The 23,245-nt window shown below is 43.2% G+C and overlaps 1 protein-coding gene across 1 annotated transcript in view; it reads left to right on the forward strand.

The window, feature by feature from the left end:
- igfbp5 (insulin like growth factor binding protein 5) overlaps window positions 1-23,038 on the forward strand; it is a 61,514-nt gene extending 38,476 nt beyond the window's left edge. Inside the window, exons 2-4 of the mRNA XM_062967330.1 lie at window positions 12,578-12,807; window positions 14,797-14,916; window positions 15,966-23,038. Of these exons, the coding sequence (XP_062823400.1) occupies window positions 12,578-12,807; window positions 14,797-14,916; window positions 15,966-16,097 (482 nt within the window). The 3' untranslated portion in view covers window positions 16,098-23,038. The remainder of the gene's footprint in view (window positions 1-12,577; window positions 12,808-14,796; window positions 14,917-15,965) is intronic.
- Window positions 23,039-23,245: the final 207 nt, after the last annotated feature.

The raw sequence follows: 23,245 nt of genomic DNA on the forward strand, positions 1-23,245 counted from the left end.
CAATAAATCTGTTAGTCTTTAAGGTGTCACCGTAGAACACAGGGTTATTAAGTCACTTTAAGTCTATAGTTAAGCTGTTTAAAGATGCTGAGAGGCAGAAGAACACTTTATAGGCAGTTGTGTCCTTTTCCTCCCCATTTGTTTATGGCTGAGTTCACAAAACCAACCATGCATATAGGTAATGCTAGCCAAATAGCATTCAAGCCATCTTCCCTTTGTTTTTCTTTATCTTATTTGGACAAATACTGCAGAATGTGTCTTTCAAAATGGTTGAGCTATTGCATGCTAATGGCCTTGATGGCATGAAAACCATGATTGTCGCTTTGAGTCTCCTTGTGGAGAGAAAAAGCAAGGTATAAACATTATCATCGTAGTGTGTAGCATAGGTGAAGTCACTTTCTTAAAGTTGGTTACACATTTTCCTCCACTGAGTTCAAGGTGACATGATTCATGTCCTTCTAAATTTATCCTCTCAACAGTTTTGTGATGGAGATCAGACTGAGATAGAAACTGACTATCAGTCTTAAGGGTACTCAAGAAAGTCCTCTAGAAGCTGGATTTCCCAAAGTCGTCCTCTAACACGGTTGAACCCGGGAGACACAATGGGTTAAACCCTTGTGCTGGCAGGACTGCTGACCAAAAGGTCAATGGTTCGAATTCGGGGAGCAGGGTGAGCTCCTGTCTGTCAGTTCTAGCTCCCCATGCGGGGACATGAGAGAAGCCTCCCATAGGATGATAGAACATCAAACATCCAGGCACCCCCTGGGCAACATCCTTGGAGACAGTCAATTCTCTCACATCAGAAGTGACTTGCAATTTCTCAAGTTGCTCCTGACACACAAAAAATCTAACACTGTAATAACTACACATCCTACAAGTACCAATTAATTAATCATTGTCCCAATGATCACTTCCTCAAGTATTCAGATTATACCATGTGCCTTCCACATATGTGAGTTTAGCTTTTATGGATTTATTATCCACAGATCTGATTAATACATTGCCCCTAGGAGACTCCTGCACTACCCTAAATCCTGTGAAAGTAGAGAGCCTACTGTACAAAACACAATCAAGGTGCAGTGGGCTAGCCCTTGCCTCATATGCCCCACACCACCCACATTAACCTGGTAAATCAGAATTTGCATCCATGGCAGCTGATGGCTTTCAGGTCAATAGGATGGCTTTACTCTGTTTTTTAAAGAGCTATCCAAAGTGCTGAACTTAGCTTACCAGCTAGGGCTTCACACTTTGGATAGCTCCTTTAAAATTCAAGTTAAACTTCAGTGTGGATCAGCATGTACACCCTGACATGTAATCCACCATCTGCTACTCATGTGCATCCTGTGGAGCAAGCTCTAAGTGTGCATAACCTGCAGACCAAGGACAATTGCATATCATCATCGATAATGTATGAATTGATTTCTCTGAAGTGGAGCTGATATCCTTGAGTATGAGAACATTTCCCATGCTGTGACAGACCATCTGATGAAGGCAAAGACTAGATCTGCACACACACAGAGTAAGGACTTCGGATTTAGGAGGAATAATAAATATATAGATATAGAAACACCCATACACATGGTGGACTCTTGGTATCCACTGAGATTTGGTTCCAGGGTTTCCTATGAATACCAACGTCTATGGATGCTATAGTCCCATTATATGCAATGGTATATTAATATATGATTTCTCATATCACATGGAAAATCAAGGTTTGCTTTTGGGATCTTTATATATTTTTTAAAATATGCTCAAGCTGTTGATATAGAATCCATGAATACAGAGGACCAACTGATGATTATTTCTTACTGGCTGTGGGTAGTAACCTGTACAGCAACAAAACAACCAACTTGGATCCTTTGTATTTGTTAAATTAGCTTTCTGTTTCCACAAAATATTTTGACGGAAAAGCATTCAGTAGAATTTTTCACTTGCATTTGGATGTGGCACAGTGCATTCTGCCACCTTTTTTCCTACACATTTTATACCATGCAAAATCCATGGTACTAACTTTTGTTTTCTTCATCAGCACAGCTGCCCGATATACAGCAGCAAATGTAATGAAGCCCATATCATCTAGATTTTCTCCCCATAACACTGCCAAAGCTTACTGTTTGCAGATGTTAGAAATCCAATTGGGAAAATTAGGGAAGACTGCCAACACACGGTATTCTGTGACCAGACTGATTTTGTACAACCAAACTGGCATGCCGTGGTAATGGGGATGAATGGATCCATGTGGTGCACACAATGAAGCATATATACTGCAGCAGTTGGGGATGAAAATCTGATTACCTGAGAGCATGCTCAGTTTACAAATGGACCATGTTTATACATTTACTTCTGAAACTGCTCTCACTGTACAATTTCATGGAGAAGAGGTCTGTCGATGACCATGAGTTAAGCAAGCTGAGATCAGAGTTGGGAAAAGTTACTATGGGGAGACTATAACAGTGCAGCCATTGTTCAAAGGCCTTTGTAAAGTAGATACTGAGGTCAAACAAGAAAAGATATGTGACCCATTTTTTAAAAACCATTTTAATTTTTGTAGATTTTATGAATCCTAAGAAAGACAATAGCATAGGTCCACTGACTTTGACAGGGACCTCTGGAGACATCTGGTTAGATCAGTGGTTTTCAACCTGTGGGTCCCCAGATATTTAAGCCTACAACTCCCAGAAACCCCAGCCAGTTTACCAGCTGTTAGGATTTTTGGGAGTTGAAGGCCAAAACATCTGGGGACCCACAGGTTGAAAACCACTGGGTTAGATGAAATGTGTAGATCTTACTTTGATTGACTCTTCTTGTGGTAAATTTTATATTGTATCCAGGTTAGGATCTTCGGCAGTTGTACATTGTTGTCAGGCAGTTATGTGGATTCATGCTTATTTTTTGTGATATTGAAATATTTAAGAATGGGGAAAGAGAGGAGAATTGCTGTCTTTTCAATGTGACACCTCCCAAGCACCTCACTTATCAATGTACTCAGTAGGGCTGTACGAGATGCAAACAAAAACTTCAGTCCTGTTTTTGTCTGCCCCACATTCCATTTACTGGGAAATTCCCAAAATCAGAAGGGGAAAAATACCATTCCATGATCTGGCAGCGGAATTTCCGTTCATGTTCTGAGAAGATCCGGTCCACTGGCAACATTGGGGGAACTTGCGAGGCTCCTCTTTCCATCATTTATATGGCTATTGGGACAAAAATGACCACACTTGGGGGAAACATTTAAGACTGAAAGCCCCCCCCCCCCCCAAAAAAAAAAAATTCAGAACATTTGAGTCATCCACTGACTTTTAGGACATTTTTTAAAATTCTACAAATAAAATGTGCACATAGGAATGCACACAGCCAGAAGGGGAGTGATTGAAACTGAAATAATATTCTCTCTATGGGGACTCAAGGGAGTCAGGCTATCCCTCCCTTCCCTATACCTATTCCACACTCAGTCAACTTGAAGCAGTGGTTCTCAACCTGAGGTCCTCAGTTGTTTTTGGTCTACAACTCCCAGAAATCCCAGCCATATCACCTACCAACATAGGGCTCATACCCTTTACTTGGTGATTTTATAGATTGCTACTCACCATCATGACCTCACAGCCCCCCCCCCCCCCCCCCCGGTGATACCCAAGCTTAAAACATCTCTACATAAATAAAAACATTTAAAATAGGATTCAAACAACTCCTTTAAAATTCTTATTTATGGTGAAACAACTTCGTCTAAGCTGCCACCTGGAAAGTCAAAGGGGAAAGAGCTAGGCTGTCATTACCAGGAAAGCCCTGCCATATGTATTCACATACCTACACATGGCAGGGCCTCTGCGGAGGATTTCAAATTCTGGATAGGTTCACATGGGACTAGGCAGTCATTTAAATATTCTAGCTGAAAGCATCTGTGCTAAATGTAGTTTGTCATCAGTTTACTCACCAGGTGAGAGAAGAGAGAACAAGAAGAAATTTTGTTCTTATCTATAGATTCAGGTAAAGGCAAATCTTTTCTAGCTTGTATCTTCTGCCTCAATAATGTTCACCTTCTTGACCACACTCTGGTATTGTTTGGCTATCTGTGCTCCAGTTTTCATCTGTGAGATGTTAAAGGGCATGCTGGAGCAAACTGGAAGCCAGTGTAGTCCTTGTAAGAACTTATTTGTTCTTACTCATTTGGCACAGTCATCTCCAGCTTTTCTTCCAGGGAACTCAAGGCAGCAAACTTGACTCTCCTTTCATGACTCTCTTGCATCTTCACTGCATCCCAGGCTGAGAGAGACTGACTAACTACTTAAGGTTAATCCAATACATTACATGGTTCACTGAACAGTTCAGTGGTTCTCAACCTGTGGGTCCCCAGATGTTTTGGCCTACAACTCCCAGAAATCCCAGCCAGTTTACCGGCTGTTAGGATTTCTGTGAGTTGAAGGCCAAAAACACCTGGGGATGCACAGCTTGAAAACCACTGAGTTAGATGCTAAATCTCCCAGACTCCGCTCCAGCACTCTCGCCATTAGACCACACTAACTCTCAGTTAAGCTTGCAAGAATTATCTAGTGGATTCTGGATTAGATAGACCTTTGCTCAGATCTAGCAGGGTGTGTACAGCAGTGTTTATGGTCATTTTACTGCATGTGAGAGGTAGCCAGGATCCACCCAACCAGAATCTCAGCAGTTTGTCAGTGAGTTTTCTCTGAGAAGAAAGATCTTAAGCCCAGAAAGCCAGGGAGGGAGGGAGACTGAGACTATTCAGAGGGCTACCATCTTCTCACTTGTGAATATGCACACACATACATGCACACACCATACATATATATCCTTCCACACCTAGACTTTTCATTACCCCTTGGTGGCTGCTCATATCTCCATACGGATTATCGAAAAGGAATTAGAACTTGGCAAGAGCACTCCTGCCCTGGCTTGCTGACAGATTCCAGGTTCAGAGAATTTGTTTATACTTTGTGTAATTTATAACACAGCTCCATTTATATGCCCAGATTATATTTCCCAGCCTAATAGGTGTGCCTGTGCTGCCCTCTTCAGGACACAGAATAATACTGAAGCTATTGTGAAAGGTGGACTGGTTGGAAAGAGGTGATCATATCACTAATAGCATGAATACTGATGCAGCCCATACATTACAGTTAGCACTATAGCATCATTTTCCCCCAAAGCACTGCCTCTTCTGTTTCTTTGTCTGGTTTGGTATTTTTGTGTTGCATGCATGAGCAGAGTTTGGAAAACTACTTAACAAAAGTAATGAGTTCTGTTATTCGTGTTTTGAAAATCTTCCATTTCTCAATGATGGAAATTAATAACTTGGTACATGAGTAATTTGATAGATTATTTATTTTAGTACTCACTATTTTTCCATTACTTATACTTATTATGTTCTGAAATATGGCTTTGTTACACTTGAATTAAGAAAATAGTACCACGTTCCAAGTAACTAAATTACTTGCACTCTACCCATGTGTGTGAGAGAGAAATGGGACTTGTGGGCCAACAGATCTGAATATCACAGTTCACACTGAAAGATGGTACAGGCATAATGGAACAAGACAAAATAAGGTCAGGTAACAGTACTTTTTAAAAAAAACTTCTCAAACCAGACACACATATTGCAAACCAAGTGGTTGACAACCTGTTAGCATATAGGTTCCTGTATAGGTGTCACATATTTTTGTCCAATGCAGAACTCTGTATGCAGTTGAAGTTTGCAGAAGTGATTATGCTGTACTATTTCACAATACATGTGGAAATCCACACTGTACAATGCACTCATGCTGTTTACATTTGTTTGCACATTCTATCGCACAAGTTTTGCAAATCATCAATGTGCAATCATCACATAACTCCATGAGTTTAACATTACACTCCTCAATATAAGATCTCAACCAATATATGATTCTATGTTATTTTTATTGTGTGTCAGAAGTGAGCCGAGGGTACAGTTGTAATGTATTTGAAAACACAAACAAAGTTTAAAAAGTTAAAAAGATTCTATGTTGTGCATTCCTTCATGGCAAAGGGTTGGACTGGATGGCCCTTATGGTCTTTTTCAGCACCATTATTCTATGTTTTGGGGCTGTGATGCTTCAAGAGCTCATCTTATCCCTCCAAACATGACATTCTTTCTTAGTAACCTTTCTGCTCAGCTAGCAAGTTGGATAGAATCACAGCATTGGAAAAGACCACAAGGGCCATCGAGATAGAGAAACCCTGGAAGAGAAGTGGTGAATTTGGCATTATCCCATATTGACTCTGTACCATCAAAATGTGTACAATAGAGATTACCATCAGATATTTTCTCCATGGAGCTCCACCTTGGCAGGAAGTGGACTGGATGACCCTTCAACAAGGTCACAAGGTCGTGTGTGTACAAAGTTGGAAATACTGTGGAAATAAATTCCACAAGGGTGATGGTAGTGGTGGTGGCATAGATTGTTAGGAGTCAGGTGCTAATATTATTCCTGCTACTTCCTTTCTAGTAGCATTCTTTGGGTTGAACTTTCTTGCTGTTGAAGGAAACCTGCTCTGGCAGTTGAGTCCTTTTATCATTTCTGGCTGGGATTTTAAAAGAGCTCTGTGACACCGGTCCAGTAAGTGAGATCCGTTTACCTAACTGTATCACTCTTAGAAAGTTCTAGTCTGTCAACTCTTGAGATCAAAGCACTGGACATCCTGTATCCCAAGGTTCTTTTGTTGCAGGAAAGAATAGAGTTGGCGACAAGGGAGCAATCTGGTAGAGGAAACTGAGGAAGTTCACACAGCTAGGAAACTATTTGAAAAACCATCCCTTGTCAATGTGACAGCGTGAACACAGAGCCAGAAAAAACCCTGTATTCGAACATAGAGATTTTTGAGCTACTTCAGGACAAGGGAATGCAAGGTTTCTATGTTGGTCAATGATATATTTACTTCTTTATTAGTAATAGTTCCAGTTTTGTTTTTGGAGGGAGAAAGCTTGTTTTCTGCTGCCCTGGAGACTAGGACGCAAAACAATAACTTCAAACTACAGGAAAGGAGATTCCACCTGAACATTAGGAAGAACTTCCTCACTGTGAGAGCTGTTCATCAGTGGAACTCTCTGCCCCAGAGTGGTAGTGGAGGCTCCTTCTTTGGAGGCTTTTAAGCAGAGACTGGATGGCCATCTGTCGGGGGTGCTTTGAATGTGATTTTCCTGCTTCTTGCAGGGGGTTGGGCTAGAATTCTATGATTCTATTTTATGTCTTTTAACAGTGGATCCTTGCATAGCAACACAGAACATGTTCTTTTCCTTACTTTGTGCCAGCAAAAGTACATTTTCTCTAAAGTTCTCAAGGTAAAGCAGCTACTTTAAAAAGGCACAACATTGGAGCCAGTAAAAAATAATGCCTGTGTTAAGCTGCACATCAAGAGCGACACAGTGCAATAACAGAGCATTCTCACTATGTCTGAAATTTGCAACAGAGGCGTTACTGGGTGTCAGGGCCGGCCGGAGATAATTTTTAATGGGAAGCGGGGGTGCTGAAAAGCGCCCCCGCCACCGGCCCCGCCTCCCGCGCCCTGGCCCCGCCTCCCACGCTGCGTGGGAGGCGGGGCCATGGCGATTAGTGAGGGGGCGGGGCCACAGTTGGCCCCGCCCCCGCCCAGCGTGCCCTGGCCCCGCCTCCCACGCTGCGTGGGAGGCGGGGCCAGGGCACGCTGGGCGGGGGGGCGGGGCCAGAGTTGGCCCCGCCTCCCACGCTACTCCCACTCGCCCGTCTGGCCTTCCTAGCAGGCCAGAAAGCAGCGGAGGTCCCTCCAGGCCGCGATTGCGGCCTGGAGGGACCTCCGCTGCTTTCTGGCCTGGTAGGAAAGGCCAGACGGGCGAGCGGGAGTAGCGGAGGCGGAGCCAGCTCTGACGCCGCTCCCCCCCCGCCCAGCGTGCCTTGGCCCCGCCTCCCACGCTGCGTGGGAGGCGGGGCCAAGGCACGCTGGGCGGGGGGGGAGCGGCGTCAGAGCTGGCTCCGCCTCCGCTACTCCCGCTCGCCCGTCTGGCCTTTCCTACCAGGCCAGAAAGCAGCGGAGGTCCCTCCAGGCCGCAATCGCGGCCTGGAGGGACCTCCGCTGCTTTCTGGCCTTCTAGGAAGGCCAGACGGGCGAGCGGGAGTAGCGTGGGAGGCGGGGCCAGCTCTGACGCCGCTCCCCCCCCGCCCAGCGTGCCTTGGCCCTGCCTCCCACGCAGCGTGGGAGGCGGGGCCAAGGCACGCTGGGCGGGGGGGGGGAGCGGCGTCAGAGCTGGCCCCGCCTCCCACGCTACTCCCGCTCGCCCGTCTGGCCTTTTCAAGCAGGCCAGACGGGCCAGGGCGCACTGGGCGGGAGGCGGGGCACCGTCAGGGCGGTGCCCCGCCTCCCGCCCAGCCTGACGGCGCCCCCCCGGGCCTGCGCCCGAGGCGGCGGCGTCAGCTGCCGCATGAGTGGGGCCGGCCCTGCTGGGTGTGCTATGAAGTACTGGGAAATGTTTGCTTTGGTTATATCAGCGATGAGGTCACTCTCAGGTTCTCCTTTGGCCAGAAAAAGGCTTCCAATCCCAAAGTCATATTTACCACTACTCCTTAACATGTGTTAATTGATGTGTTTTTCTTTCAGCCTTCAAGGCTGTATAAAGAACTTTTCTTGGTTGTTAAGTGTTTGAGTCTGCAAACTTACCTGCCTGTATTTATGTTTACTGTACCATACATTTAGTCATACTGAGAAATGCCACAATGCTTTGAATCTACACAAGACTGCATAAGGGACAACCTTATAGTTCGCCAGTGGCCAAACTGACTGGTGATTTCTGGGAGTTGTAGTCCAAAACATCAGTTTCCCGAGCTTTGAATGTAGGTGCTGACTGCATCTCAATCTTCCCCAATCTGCAGTGCTGCGCTGTTTCCTTTACTCCAGAAAAAAATTAACACAATTGGAAAAAAAAAACCTTCTAGAAATATTTAACATACCTTCCCAGCCACATCAAAAAGGGAGCTAACCTGGGTGGCATGAACCAACTCAAGGATAAGGAACAGCCTGATTCTGTGTAATTATTCAAAAGCCATTGCCTGGAAGGTTAACTGAGCTTTTTCCTGCCAGGTCACAATTTAGATAATATTCCTGATGCTTCCTAATTTCCAGATACCATAACAGTATAACTGTGAACAATGTCTGGTGCAAAAGGCAGCAGCAGAACCTTTACTGCAATTCATCCTTGTGCTGGAGACTATTCATCTGGGGAGAAAGACCATCAGCCAGATACTTCCTAATCAACAAGGAAATATCAATTGCAATGGCTGCTGCCCAGTAAATGGGGATTGGTGGATTTCCACAGTCCCTATATAGTCCCAAAATTAGGAACTACATTAGGCTTGGGCAAACTAAGGCCCAGGGGGCAGATGCGGCCCCCTGGGTCCTTACCTCAGGCTCTCCTCATTTTCCCTGTCTTTTTGACATAAGGACACGGTGGCGCGCTGCATCCTTATGCCAAAAATATGGGGGAGGAAGGCACGTAGCAGCTGAGAGCCCTCTGGAGCACTCTCAGCCACTCTGTGTCTCGCCCTCCTTCCGGCATAAAAAAAACAGGCACATTCAGTCACCTAAGAAAAGGGAAGGTGATATTGGTACACAAAAGAAAAACAATGATTTGGCAAAGAAGCCTTGCTGGGCAGGGAATGCAACACTTGGGGTGCCCCACCGAATATGAGTTCTCTCCCGTTGCCACCAGTGTCAAAGGAGACACTGAAAATCATCTATGCCTATAACTCTTTCTGTTTGCTATGGTAATTCTGTAAGCCACTTTTCTTTAAATGCATAAACTCTATTTCTAAATGCTTGAATTGAAGTTTTAAGTTACTGAAATACTGAAAATTTGGGGACTGGATGAAATTTGAGAGGGGCAATGCCCTGTAGGTACACACCTGCCTGTGTAGCCTTAAAGATATACACTAACACTTTGATACTAGAAAACATGGCTCCACCAAGCAACCCCAGTGGCAATCTGGCAGCTGGATTTTCAACAAAGTACAGGAGTCATCAAAGACAACCGCCTTTCTAGGAGAATCCATCAGTTCCTCAAGTTACCGTTCTTATCCAACTCCAGCAATCCTTCATGCATTTTGGCCTAAATAAGTAGTTTTAGCAAATTCCCTCCTCTTTGAAAATGCCTTCAGAAACCATGGGGTTTACAAAGCATGTTATTCCCTCAGAATATATTCTGTACAAAGTCTGCAAATAGTTGTTTTATGTAAAAAAAAAAACATTTTCTGTGCAAAAAATTGTATTTTTACACAGAAATATGTTTTTCTGTGCAGAAAAGGGCATTTCCTGCACAATAAAGCTTATCCAAATTTGGGAAGAATAAGTACCAAATTGCAAAGATTCTCATCAGTCCAGGATATATCAAGGATTCTCAACACTCAAGAAAACATTTTTACCATCCTTTGATTATTTTAAAAACATTTGTACCTCTAAGAATGTACAATGTATGGTTTTCTATATATATTGTAGGTCTGGAGCTTCCATCAGTTCCCATAAACTCTTAGCATAGTGAATGCTAAGGGTTTATAGGATTTGCAGTCTAAAAACATCTGGAGGGGGCACAGTTGCCAACCCCTGATATAGATGGTGTGAGAATGAATCAAGGGGATCTTTTTGCAACGGGTGAAAGGGAAGAAAATGTCCCCTATTCTGAAACTGCTGGTTCCATGGAGATTTGGGGCCAAAACTTAGTGCTCCTAAGGATATTAGGAAAGTAATTTTAGATGTTCTTTTGTTCCAGGATGTATGTCCTTGTACTGTTTCCCATCCTTCATCCCTAGCTCTCAGCTGCTCTAGTGACACTAAAAGCAAGTTTATGGCAATGAACAATACTGGATTCCATTATCCCTGGGTTTAGAGTTTTATTCCAACATAGAACCAAAAATAGCCCACTTTAGCTCTAAGGGCCATATTAAAGGTCATATATTGGCTAAGTATAGGCTGTCACCAAGTTGCTCCTATATTTAACCACTCTGGAGTTCTGAACTTGTCCATCTGTTAATAAGATCATATTAGCTGGGATCAGAGAATCTGACTGTACCCAGCAGAGAGTTTAAGAGGCAAAGGAAATTCTCCCTGGGAAATTCACAGCCACAGGAGGGTGGGAAAGAAACTAAGCATAAATTACTTTCTAAAGTGACATGCCCTCCAATTGTTCTGGTTTGGCAGGGAGAGTCCTAGGGCCCTTCCAGACAGGCCCTATATCCCAGGATCTGATCCCAGGTTTTCTGCTTTAGACTAGATTATATGGATTATAACACCAGTTTTATAACATAACCAAGACCAGCCCCTTGTGACATTCTTAGATCTCTAGCCACACTGCAGAATTATAGCACTTTGACACCACTTTTAATTGCCATGGGTCACTGCTATAGAATTCTGGGATTTGTAGTTTTGTAAGATATTTATTTACCCTTTTCTGTCAAAGAACACAGCTCTCATCACATCTGAATCCCAATGGCATTTGGGATTTTCATGAATAAACCGTTGTTTGGTGTTTTCACTTTGAACTTGTACACCACTGTAAAATGCTGATAGAATTCAAATACATTTTAATAAGTTGATTGGAATGGAAAGAGGAGAATTTTGTTTAGTTTAGGGAAATACTCCAGCTAGTTCAAACATATCTGTATATGCCAAAAAGAGTACAAAGTTAAAACTTTGCTGCCAACAGCTTGAGCCCTTCAACACTCCACGGATTATAATAGCACTTTGAAACCACTTTTACCACCATGATGCCAGTCTGTGGAATCCTGGGATTTGCATTTTACAAAGCAAACTTTGGCATCCTCAACCAGAACTCCTCTTGTGCCTCTGACCAATCTACAAATCCAGGATTCCATAGGATTCATCCACGACCTTTAAAGTAGAATCACAGTTCTATAATTGTGGGGCGTGAACAGGCCACTTGTATGAGCCTCTGTGACAGATGTCAGTACAACCTGCAGCATCTGGACATTTGAGATATGGTGCTTTCAAGGCTTTTTGTGATGTTATGGTTCTTTACACATGGACCAGACAGCCCTTCAAATAAAGGAAGGTTATGACAAAAATTATCCTTCAGAGTTCCTGTACTAGAATTTGATCAGTCCTTTACCCAAGATTGAAGCAGAAAATATATGGGAGGCCAAAGATTCCTACTGTTGAAACAAAGTGTTCCCAAGCAAAGGGTTGCCCTATGTCAAGTAAGCAAATGGGGCCATCCTAATCAGTCCTCAATCAGAAGCCTAGAGAATCTGGTTGAGAGTCAGGATTTTACAGAAGACATTTTAGTTTCTATTGGAGATACCATATGAAGATGCTCATAATGTGAAGATTGCTTTGTTCCACAGGAGGCAGATGTCGACCTGGCTGGATGTTGTAGCAGTTATTTCAGTGAAACAAACTGGCACATCTAGGTTGGAAATTCTCCAGCCTGTGCTTGGTAGGTGTTATGGCACCTACAGTTGAACAATATTCTAAATACCCTAAAACTGAATCAAGTAAATGGATGACAAACGGGCGTAGGTCCAAATGTATCCTGACTATCTTTCTCTTGTTTCCTCCCATCCAGAAAGGGAATCCCGTGAACATGAGGAGCCAACTACCTCAGAGATGGCAGAGGAGACCTACTCACCCAAACTATACAGGAACAAGGGTCATGGGCGCCTCTCGGAACTAAAAGCTGAGGCCCTGAAAAAGGATCGCAGGAAGAAAATGACTTTATCCAAGTTTGTGGGTGGGGCGGAAAACACGGCACACCCCCGAGTAGCTGCCCCAGAGCTGAGACCAGAATTTGAACTGGTAAGTGAAGGATCCCCACAGAGTATCATGTTCTCCTTTTCCTTGATTCACTTGCTTCTCCATCTCTCTCCATCTACACCAGTGGTTCTCAACCTAGGGTCCCCAGATGTTTTTGGCCTTCAGCTCCCAGAAATTCTAACAGCTGGTAAACTGGCTGGGATTTCTGGAAGTTGTAGGCCAAAATATCTGGGGACCCACAGGTTGAAAACCACTGATCTACACTTTCACTATAACTGCTATGTTATAGTGAAAGGCATATTTGCTAAAGACATGGGCAAGAGCTTTCTCAGTAACTGCTCCCAAACTGTGCACAAACCACAGGAGGTTTGGTTGAGTTCATCCTTCTTTTCTTTCTGCCAACACAGACCAGTGCCCCACATGTTTCCACGCCCCTTTGTCCGCAAGATATCTCAAAAGGACACCTTCCTGAATATAAATTTATAACAGCTTAGAAACATTACTACTTTGACTACTATTTTCCAGAGTTGTACTCCAAAAAGTAAATTTTCCCAGGTTCTGGTTCTTCTCTGCATGACTTGTGCTCAATTCTGATTTCCAGAGTTTCTGTGCCTTTGATTGCTACATAAAGTCTAAGCTCTGAAGGAGCTGTCTACAGTGCTGAACCTCTTCAAAATCTCCTTTAAAGTTCATACTAATAGTGCAGACCACATCCATCACCATCCTAACATGGAAGCCACCTTAAACAGGCATAGTTCGCCACTCCTATCTCTTAGATTAGGGGTTTGAGCATATTTGCCATTTGGAAACTAATTCTGGATTTTTTGGGGAGGTTGCCTTTACCAACATCTGGCTACCTGAATGCCCAACTCTTAATGGTGGTTAAATTAGTCAAGCAGGGTTAAAACCAACATTCCACTTAAACGTCCTCAGATACTTTAAATTCAGAATATTTATATGGGAAATGAGCAGGCTCTTTGGGGTACTATTAGGCTAATTATTACATGTAGTTATATAGATAGGCCAATATATACATGCTGCTAGGTAAAATTAAAGGTTTTCCCCTGACATTAAGTCTAGTCATGTCCAGCTCTAGGGGTGGGTGCTCATCTACATTTCTAAGCCAAAGAGCCAGCGTTAACCATAGACACCTCCAAGGTTATGTGGTCAGCATAATTGCATGGCTGTTAGCTTCCTGCCAGAACAGTATCTATTGATCTACTCACATCTGCATGTTTTTGAACTGCTAGGTTGTCAGAAGCTGGGGCTAACAGCTGGAGCTCACCCTGCTCCCAAGATTCGAACTGACAACCTTTTTGGTTAGCAAGTTCAGCAGCTCAGCAGTTTAACCCGCTGCACCACCAGTACTCCGCTAAATTCCGCTAAATGGGAAATATAGACATATCAGGAATTCAATCAAGCTTATGCAACCAGACATCAATATTCCTGTGCTTCTCCTTGAGAGTAAGGTATATCTATATAGCTAGATGTAGTAAATCACCTAGTAATATCAAAGAGTCTGCTCATTTCCCATATAAATATACTGAAATTCCAATACTTCAGTGCCAAACTGCAAGAAATTTTAGAGGCATCCCCTCACAACTACATATTAATCAAGCCAATCTCAATGTGGTTGTACCCTATTCAGAGGCATCTTGCCCATACTTAGGAACTCAGAATTTCATCTTCCTCAATGCTGAGTACCATCCATTATCAGTGCCTCGAAGTCAAACGAGACATAGAGGATGCATATTTTATCCAGCAACTGATTTTTTTTCCTACAGCATGCTGTGGGAAGCGATGTGTGCCTCAGCAATCACAAATTAAGATCATGTTTCCCTTCCTGTAACCTGTCACAAAAATATAGCACACTAGGTGCAAGATACAGAGGTGAAGTAAATCACATGCTATGACAAACAGATGTCTTTCATCACTAAAGGGGAACATTTTTGCAGAAATAAATTACAAATATATTGGCAGGTTTTGACCCTAATGGTTTACAGTACTTTCCTTTGTCTTTTTCCTTTTTAGGGCCCATGCCGGAGACAGATGGAGGCATCACTGCAGGAACTAAAATCAAGCCAGCGAATGATCCCTCGCGCTGTCCACCTTCCCAACTGTGACAGGAAAGGCTTCTACAAGAGGAAACAGGTAAAAGCCAGTATTCTATTGGTGACTTACACATGTGCAAGTCCTTTTTGATGGGATGCAAAGGGGTCTACATATGCCTTTACACTCTATCCCAAATGTCCTCAGCTGCCCAGTTCCAAAGGGACTCTTACTATTCCTTCTTTGCTCAGAGAAAGGGCAGGAGTTGAAAGGTGATTCGCACTAGGAAGATCTTATAGCTCTAGGAGAAAGGTGATTGCACACTGTTTGAGAGATCACCCTTGTTTCTCCTTACCAAGCAAGATGAGACTGGCTGCTTATCTATGGCCTGAATTGTCTCCCCTTTCCTCTTTCCCTTCTTCACTGGTACACCATAATAAGGCATTTTCCTGGAGCTTGGCAGCTGCCGAGGAATGGTGGTGGGGATGTGGAACTGCACAGGAAGACCTACAAAGACATGTAGGATATTGGCTACTAGATTCTGTTAGAATCAAATGACCCTTTCACACTACACAAGTATTTATTTATTTATTTATTTATTTATTTATTTGCAGCATTTATATTCTGCCCTTCTCACCCCGAAGGGGACTCAGGGCGGATCACATTACACATATAGGCAAACATTTAATGCCTTTTAACATAGAACAAAGACAAGACAAACATAGGCTCCGAGCGGGCCTCGAACTCATGACCTCCTGGTCAGAGTGATTAATTGCAGCTGGTGATTCATTGCAGCTGGTTGCAGCTGGCTTGCTCTCCCGCCTGCGCCACAGCCCGGGCCTGGATCAAAATATAGCACTTTGATCCTGCTTTAACAGCCACTTCAACATCCTGTGGTATTCTGGGATGTACAGTTGAAGGAGGGACATTTCACTTTCTCACAATGAGGACTTTAGGGCCTCACCAAGCTACCAATTTCATAGCTTTATAAGATGCAGTTATGGCAGTTCAAGTGTGACTGTGGTGCTATATTTCTATTTGCTTTACAAAGTAGCAACTTTTTCCAATTCTGACAAATAGTGTCAGAGTCTTAGGGGAGAAACAAGTCTTCTGCCTTTCTCACTCTTTCTTCTTTGCAATCCTCTTCCCAGTGCAAACCTTCTCGGGGCCGGAAACGTGGGCTGTGTTGGTGCGTGGACAAGTACGGACTGAAGCTTCCCGGAACGGATTATGTAGCCGGAGACCTCCAGTGTCACAACTTCGACAGCGGCACCACTGAGTGAATGCCCTTCTGACCTCTCTCTCCCTGCCAGAGCCCTTCCCCACCCATCTCACCTACCCACACTTCACGACGCCCCCCAAGAGACTGATTCCTTTCATCTCATTTAAGAAACTGAGGACCTCGGAATCTACAGCATGTCATCCACTTCTCTCAATGGCAAGGACTCAAGGAGAAAAGGAAACACGTTAAGCCAAAAAATAAAATGCAACAAATCAAAGGGGAAGACTGTCATGAAGAAGGCAATGATGATGATGATGACAATTTGTCAGCCACCCCACTTGGGACATGGCCCTTCATGAATCTCATAGGCCACCTGGCTTGCGCATAACTCCACCCAAGCGCCAAGATGACGCCAACACAGGAAGTTCTCAAAAGTGCTTGAATTGTGTGGGCTTTTTTTCTTTTTCTTTTTTTTTAAACTTCTTCTTTCTTTAATATTGGGGGTGGGGTTGGAGACCTTTCAAATTGGAAAAGCACTTAGTGTGACAAGGAGAATCCTAGGACTATTAATACATATACATATAGGTATATGCATATATTCACCTACATGTGTATGTATATGCCTTTTTGTATCCTGGCATGCTTCTTTTTGAGAGTACATTTTGATTTCGCTGCTTCTCAGAAAGGCAAATGAGAGAATAATAGAACATACAGCAGGAGACAGAGAAACCAAATACTTAAGATTCAAATGCTTTCAGTTCCTTTTGGGAGGATATTCTTGGGCACTAAATTAGAGGGTTGACCTGATTGTTCCAGGTGTCATTATGCATCTTTTTTCCTATGTAAGTACAGACATGTTTGCTCTGCACTGAACCAGTCTCCTTCCCAACATGCAGAGCCCCTTCAACTTTGGCCCAAACCTCTTTAGGGTCCCTTGTATAAGTTCAAGGTGTTCAAGGTGATAAGTATACTGTGCCAGATACCTTGCAAGCCTTTTAACACAACATTTTCACTGCTTATAGTATTAGCTTTATCTCAACAGGTCTGTGCATTTCCATGCCCCTAACAGCCCCCAAAATGTTATCATCCCTTCTTTTTGTGCTGAGGTTGGGGTTGCACAACGATAATTTGAAGGGGCTAGTTTAAAATTCTAAAAATCACACCATGCCAAAAGTGTAAACCCAGTTTACAGTTGAAGAAATGCCCTCCCCCCTTTCTGATATCTGTAGCTGGATTTGAAAGTCTCTGTAGACAGAGGCCCCTCGTCCGTTAAAGTATACTTGAGTAACTGGCTGCCAGTAGCTTCTCATTTTTCCTTGACAAGAGGCTATGAATATCTAATACCTGCTTTCCAGGCAGAAATGCAGTTGGTGTGGTTTTATCCACATCACTGCATCTTTCCATCAGGGAAAGCTGCATCTGGAATTTCTGGCTGTTGTGTCATTGAGAAACACATGGGAGCTGTCAGGATAGAAGAGGTATTAACTCTAGCTGTGAGAACAAAAAGGTGGCACATATAACCTGCCTGCAGAAGCAATTGATTTGTCGATTTTTATGTTCAGGCTTGGGCAGACCACTAAAGCCATTTAAAAAAAATCTTGTTGTTGTTCTTTTTGCTGGTTTTTTTTTAACTCCTTGGCATATTTCCATGGACACTGCCATGACAAGGGTCTTTCCTTTACCCATAAGAACAAGTGAGAATGCAAGAAAAGCACCGCCACCAGTAGAAAGGGATTGTTTCGAGGAATTTCTGAAATGGATAGCCATTCAGAAGCATTGAGAGACTGTTCTCTAACATGAAATGGCAACCTTTGGTGAGGATCCTGTCCCCAAAGAGGACTCCAAAGGACTTGAGGACACTGGTGTGGCTAGCCGCAAGTACTTCTGGACAACATGCTAAATCAAAAGCATGGAGTAAGAGAGAGAGAGAGAGAGAGATGGGAAGAAACAAAGGGGCAGAAAGAAACAGTTTCCTGTGGGCAGATGGGGAAAGCCCGCTCTGCCTGCTGAGCATCAAAACAAAAGAGTGGCATTGAAAGAAGGACACCCACAATGATTCACAATGCACAATACTAGTACAGATGAAAGGAAAATGAGGAATCTTTCTGGCAGAATGGCAACCGCATGAAAGGGACTGTGGCAAGCTTTGTTTCTAACCTGCCCTCACCTTCTCGTCTCCAACTAAGCTCCAGGACAACGTTGAAAAGCCAACAATTATCTGGTGCTCCCAGGAATGTGAGACAATCTGGATTAGGGACTCTCGCCATTGGGTCTTGTCTTACAGAAGTGGGGGAAAGATGTGCAGAGACTGGGAAAGATGGGGAAAGCAATGCAACATTTCTTCCTACAGTTAAAATGTTGACTGTTTGGGTATAATTCCTGCCATGGACTCCAAAAATATGAACCAAATCAACTCCGTCCTGGAATCCAGCATTTGATTTTTGATCCAGAAATATATGTGTCAGCATTCAGACTTCCAGAGGCATGTAGATCACCTCTGGATATCCCATCCACTCATTCCCCTGGGCTTTGGCAGCATGGTAAGACTTTATGGCTTTTCTCCTCAAGAGCTGGGGCAAAAGCCAGACATGCTCTCCGGTATTTTTTGAAAGCTGAACTGTGCTTTGACTGGGATATTTCAAGAACATCTGGACCCGTGTCTTCCCCCTCCCCTACAACCCTAATTTAGGGTATTGAAAGGTGAAAATGCCTCTCCTTTTTTGCTACCTGCATTTGTTTGGGTTGCTGGTGGGGAATGTTTGTCTTTCCCATCACCCCCAGCTACATAGTCCCTCTTCTCAGTTATTTAGCAGGAATGATGGTACAGAGTTACTCCATTTTTTGCCACTTGAGAGAACTTCCTTTTAGAGACTCTGTATATCACGAATCTCTCTGGACATTGTGGGAATGGACTTCTGGGTCATAAGCATGTAAACAGAAGAAAAAAATGGAAATTTGTGGCAATAAGGAAGGGTGGCTACACATAAGGAAGTTTGATGTCCATGTGGGAATGTCATGTGAAACATTTGGGCTATCTTCTGTGGTTTTCTGCCAGCTAAGACAAATGAAATCCATCAAATATTCTTTCAATGGTTTTCAGCATAGAGTCACTCTTGTAAGTTAGGATAGATTAATTGTGACCTACTAGATCAGTGGTTTTCAACCTGAGGGTCCCCAGGTGTTTTCGCCTGCAACTCCCTAAAGTCCCAGCCAGTTTACCAGCTGTTAGGATTTCTGGGAATTGAAGGCCAAAACATTTGGGGACTCATAGGTTGAGAACCACTGTTCTAGATGGTACTTGACCATAGATCCAGTTGCCCCTCACTACTAGCTGTGCTGGCCAATATTGGTGGGGGTTCATTTTGAACAACATCTGGAGGACCACAAGTTTTCCACTACACATGGAATCATAGAGGAAATCTCCATGGGTCTCTTAGGGTCTGTATGCCTCAGTTAATGATTAATATTCCAAGTGAGGGTGAAATAAAGTGGCATTGTGGGACGCCACCAAAATAAACTGTCACACTGCTGGTTCCTAACAGCCAAGCCAGCAGGATTATGTAAAGCTTGAATCTGGTCTTGACATTTCTAGAAAGCTCCTCCCCACCCATCCCCTGCTGCCAATCTTTCCATCACATATGTGACTGACCTTTGACAGAGGAACAAAATGATATTTCAATACCTGGTGAAGTTTATACTAAAGCAAAAGTCACTATTAACTCCTGAGCTCTTTGAAGATGGGGGTTCAATTTGGACCCATTATGAACAAAGGTGAGACTTGGGAAAGATGTGTCAGACCATTTTGATCACTATAAGGCAGGCAAAGTGCACTTTCTTCATATGCAAATGATCAGTCAGGAAATGCCAAAAGTAGGGGTAGATTGGACCTATGGAGAGGCATATGGAGATGTTAAGACAAACAAACATATTATTCTCCCAAAAGTAGAGTAAAAGGCAAAAAACAGATGGAGAGAGTAGTATGTATAATCTGAGATATGTTGTGTATATGGGGGGCAGGTGTTGTGCTAAGCATTTTAAAAAACAGTAAAGAACTGGGGCAAATTTACACTGCAGAGGATTTCAAGTTTTATACCAGTTTGATTACAATAGGTTTTCCCAATGAAATTGTGGGAAATGTAGTTTGCTGAGGGTCTAAGGATTCTCTTAGACACTCCCTAATGTTCCCTGGAGGGACAAAACAGCTCTAAAATTCATGTATATCTGTGGTGCAAATATGCCTTTAGTTACGTAAGATTAAAGAATGTCCTTAAACCCCTTCTTACCCCACTCTATCCCCAAATATTGGAGATACTCTCTTGGCACTCCTGGACTGGTTTCAGAAAAAAATGTTCTTTATTTTTTGAAATGTATTTTTATTTTATTGCTTGAAACTTGAAAACCTTTTCCTGCAGAAAAAGGGAAGAGACTCTACCCAGTAAACCAGAGGCATACACGAAAGCCTTCACTTCTTTCCCCCACCCCATTTCTTTCATACACATACACCACACAAATAATATAATCAGGAAAGGTGTTGCCAATTCAAATGCAAGTTTTGTAATTAATTTTTAAAAATACCCCTGAAGGCATTACCATTTTGCCTAGACATTAGATCCTGGAAAAGCAACATTTTTTTTACTATTACTTTCCAATTCCCTGTGAGCTGTAATATTAAAAAAATCTCTGCTACATGCAACCTTTCTGGCTGCACCAAAAGTCAATTTAGGTCAAAATGCATTGTTGAGAACTCATTTTTTGTATAGGGGCACATTGGTCAGTGTTGCTTAAGCCTGATGGAAGTGCATGGAGAATCCAAAACTAGGGGAAGCATGAGTTCTTAGAACAGTAGTTCTCAGTCTGTGGGTCCCCAGGTGTTTTGGCCTACAACTCCCAGAAATCCCAGCCAGTTTACCAGCTGTTAGGATTTCTGGGAGTTGAAGGCCAAAACATCTGGGGACCCACAGGTTGAGAACCACTGTCTTAGAATATATACATTACTTTCAACAACAGTCAAACTGTCAGCTACAAGACTAAGAAACTGTTGCCCTTGCCTTAACTATGCATAGGAAGTCTATAGAAGATAAAAGAATCACAGTCCCTGTTTCAGTTGTATCCTGGAGTAGAGTTGATTCAGGAAAGCGATTGTTATCTTTCAAAGCTTGGGTACTCTTGTTTTGTGTTGTCCCCTGGGCAACATCCTTGCAGACTGCCAATTCTCTCACACCAGAAGTGACTTGCAGTTTCTCAAGTCGCTCCTGACACACACAAAAAAAGCATCAGGACCTATATCCCATCCTATTTTGAAGCACTTATGACAAGAAACCCTGCGAATAAAAACAGGGTGGTTTCTAAAACTTATTCAAAAGCACAGAATTTGTCTCAGTTCTTTACCTCACCTACAAAACCATCCCTTCCAAATTCATTAGCCTTTTCCATTACATTAGACACAAGGCACTATCTAACCATCCATGCTTAAGGATTTCAGCGACCACCATTCTAGCTCTTGCTCGGTTATAACGTGTGTTATAAGCCAAAGCCATTTCAGCTTTAAATGCAGCATAGAATGAATGGATCTCCCTCCTTTCCACCAGCTGAACACTCTGCATTTGAATGCCTTTTACTTTTCCTATATCTACACTCTCTCAAAGAAACCCACTACCGAAACAATAGCAGAAATTGAATGTTACTGAGGACTATCTTTGCAATCAAGCTTCCCTAGGGCAATTAATTGGGGGAGTTTTCAAAAGGCAGAATACTGTTACCTTCCCCCCCCCCCCCCCGCTCCTGCCCCCATTTTTTTTATTATGGGGCAGAGGGACTCTTTCCATGAAAAGGCATTTTATGGGGTTTTCTGCTTCAGGTGCCAAAATAACTTGATTGGCCTGAGGTGCTACACACCTTGGACCCGGTGGAGGCAAGTGGGAAGGCATGATAATGCCATTTTGCCCTGCCTAAGACACGGTCTCCCTTGTTGACAAAGGAGAACAGGCTCTCTTGATTTTCTTAAATAAAGAACCTTCCTCCTATCAAGGATCAGTGAATCAGGAAGGGGGGGATTCTTAAAATAAAAAAGACAAAGCAGTGGGGAAGCTCCTTTCAGAGAATTTGCGCACAGCAGAAAGGCAGAAAGAGTGACAGAGACTGTTTTCACACAGAAAAAGCCAAAATGCTCAGCCACCAGAGCAGCATTTCCTTTCAATTGTTGTTGAATCAAGATCTCGGGAGGGTCCCACTGCAGCTGGGGTAACGGAAGACAAGAGGAGCAACTGGAAAGCTAAGACCTTCTTTCTCGGTCGAAGCAGTCCTTGTCAGCGCTGCAGCAGACAGTTTTATCTTGAAACCACTAGTACAAGAGCATATTGCACTATTTCTCCATCTCTCTCTCTTTCTCTCCCTTGCCCCTTCCCCATGGTCCCTCTCTCTTGGCTGAGAGGCCGATAGGTCTCCACCATCCCAAGGGGCCACTTTCCTGGTATGACTTTCCTGAGTGAATGCCCTGTGGAGGAGAAGGGCCTTGTTTCACTCCACGTCCGGCTCCGTCCACGTCCCTCTCCTTCCACGACGCCACTGGGACAGCTCCTCCGCAACACGGTTCTGTCGCCCACCTTAGCACAGCCAACACCACACAAGATTCCGAGTTTCCTGCCTGGTTTTAATCATTACGCAGAATTATTCACTACACATTTATGGTAGCTTTGAATAGCTTTACATACATACCTACATACATACAGTAGCTCTGTGGATATTTTGTTTTTGTTTTGCGGTAAACAAGAATATTCATACTCTTACCGGTGGGGGGGAAAGCAGTTTGTGAAAAGCTGACAACGGATGAGGAGTGTAATGCTATGTTTAGCATTTTGTACTTTTAAAAAAAAAAATCTCACATTTTATTAAAAAGTGAAGATTGCTGTATACTATTTATTCAACTTATAATTTATGTTACTCTTTGATCTTTGTCTTTTCTTATGACAAAGCATTTATTTAATAAAGTTATGCATTCAGTTAGTCTGTGTGCATGGCCTAGAGAATGCCTGTGTGTTGAATGCCTGATGAATGAATGACTTCCTATTCCTAACCCTCCATTGAAGGCGCTGAGCATTAGGACCTTTCCAAGTTTATCTGGAATTAACCAGAGTATCTGGTTTTATACAAGTTGGGTGAGCCCATCGAGAAAAGTTATATAGCAAACAAAGATGGAGATGTGCTCACCAC

The sequence above is a fragment of the Anolis carolinensis genome, chromosome 1, assembly GCF_035594765.1.
Source record: "Anolis carolinensis isolate JA03-04 chromosome 1, rAnoCar3.1.pri, whole genome shotgun sequence".
Lineage (NCBI taxonomy): Eukaryota > Metazoa > Chordata > Lepidosauria > Squamata > Dactyloidae > Anolis > Anolis carolinensis.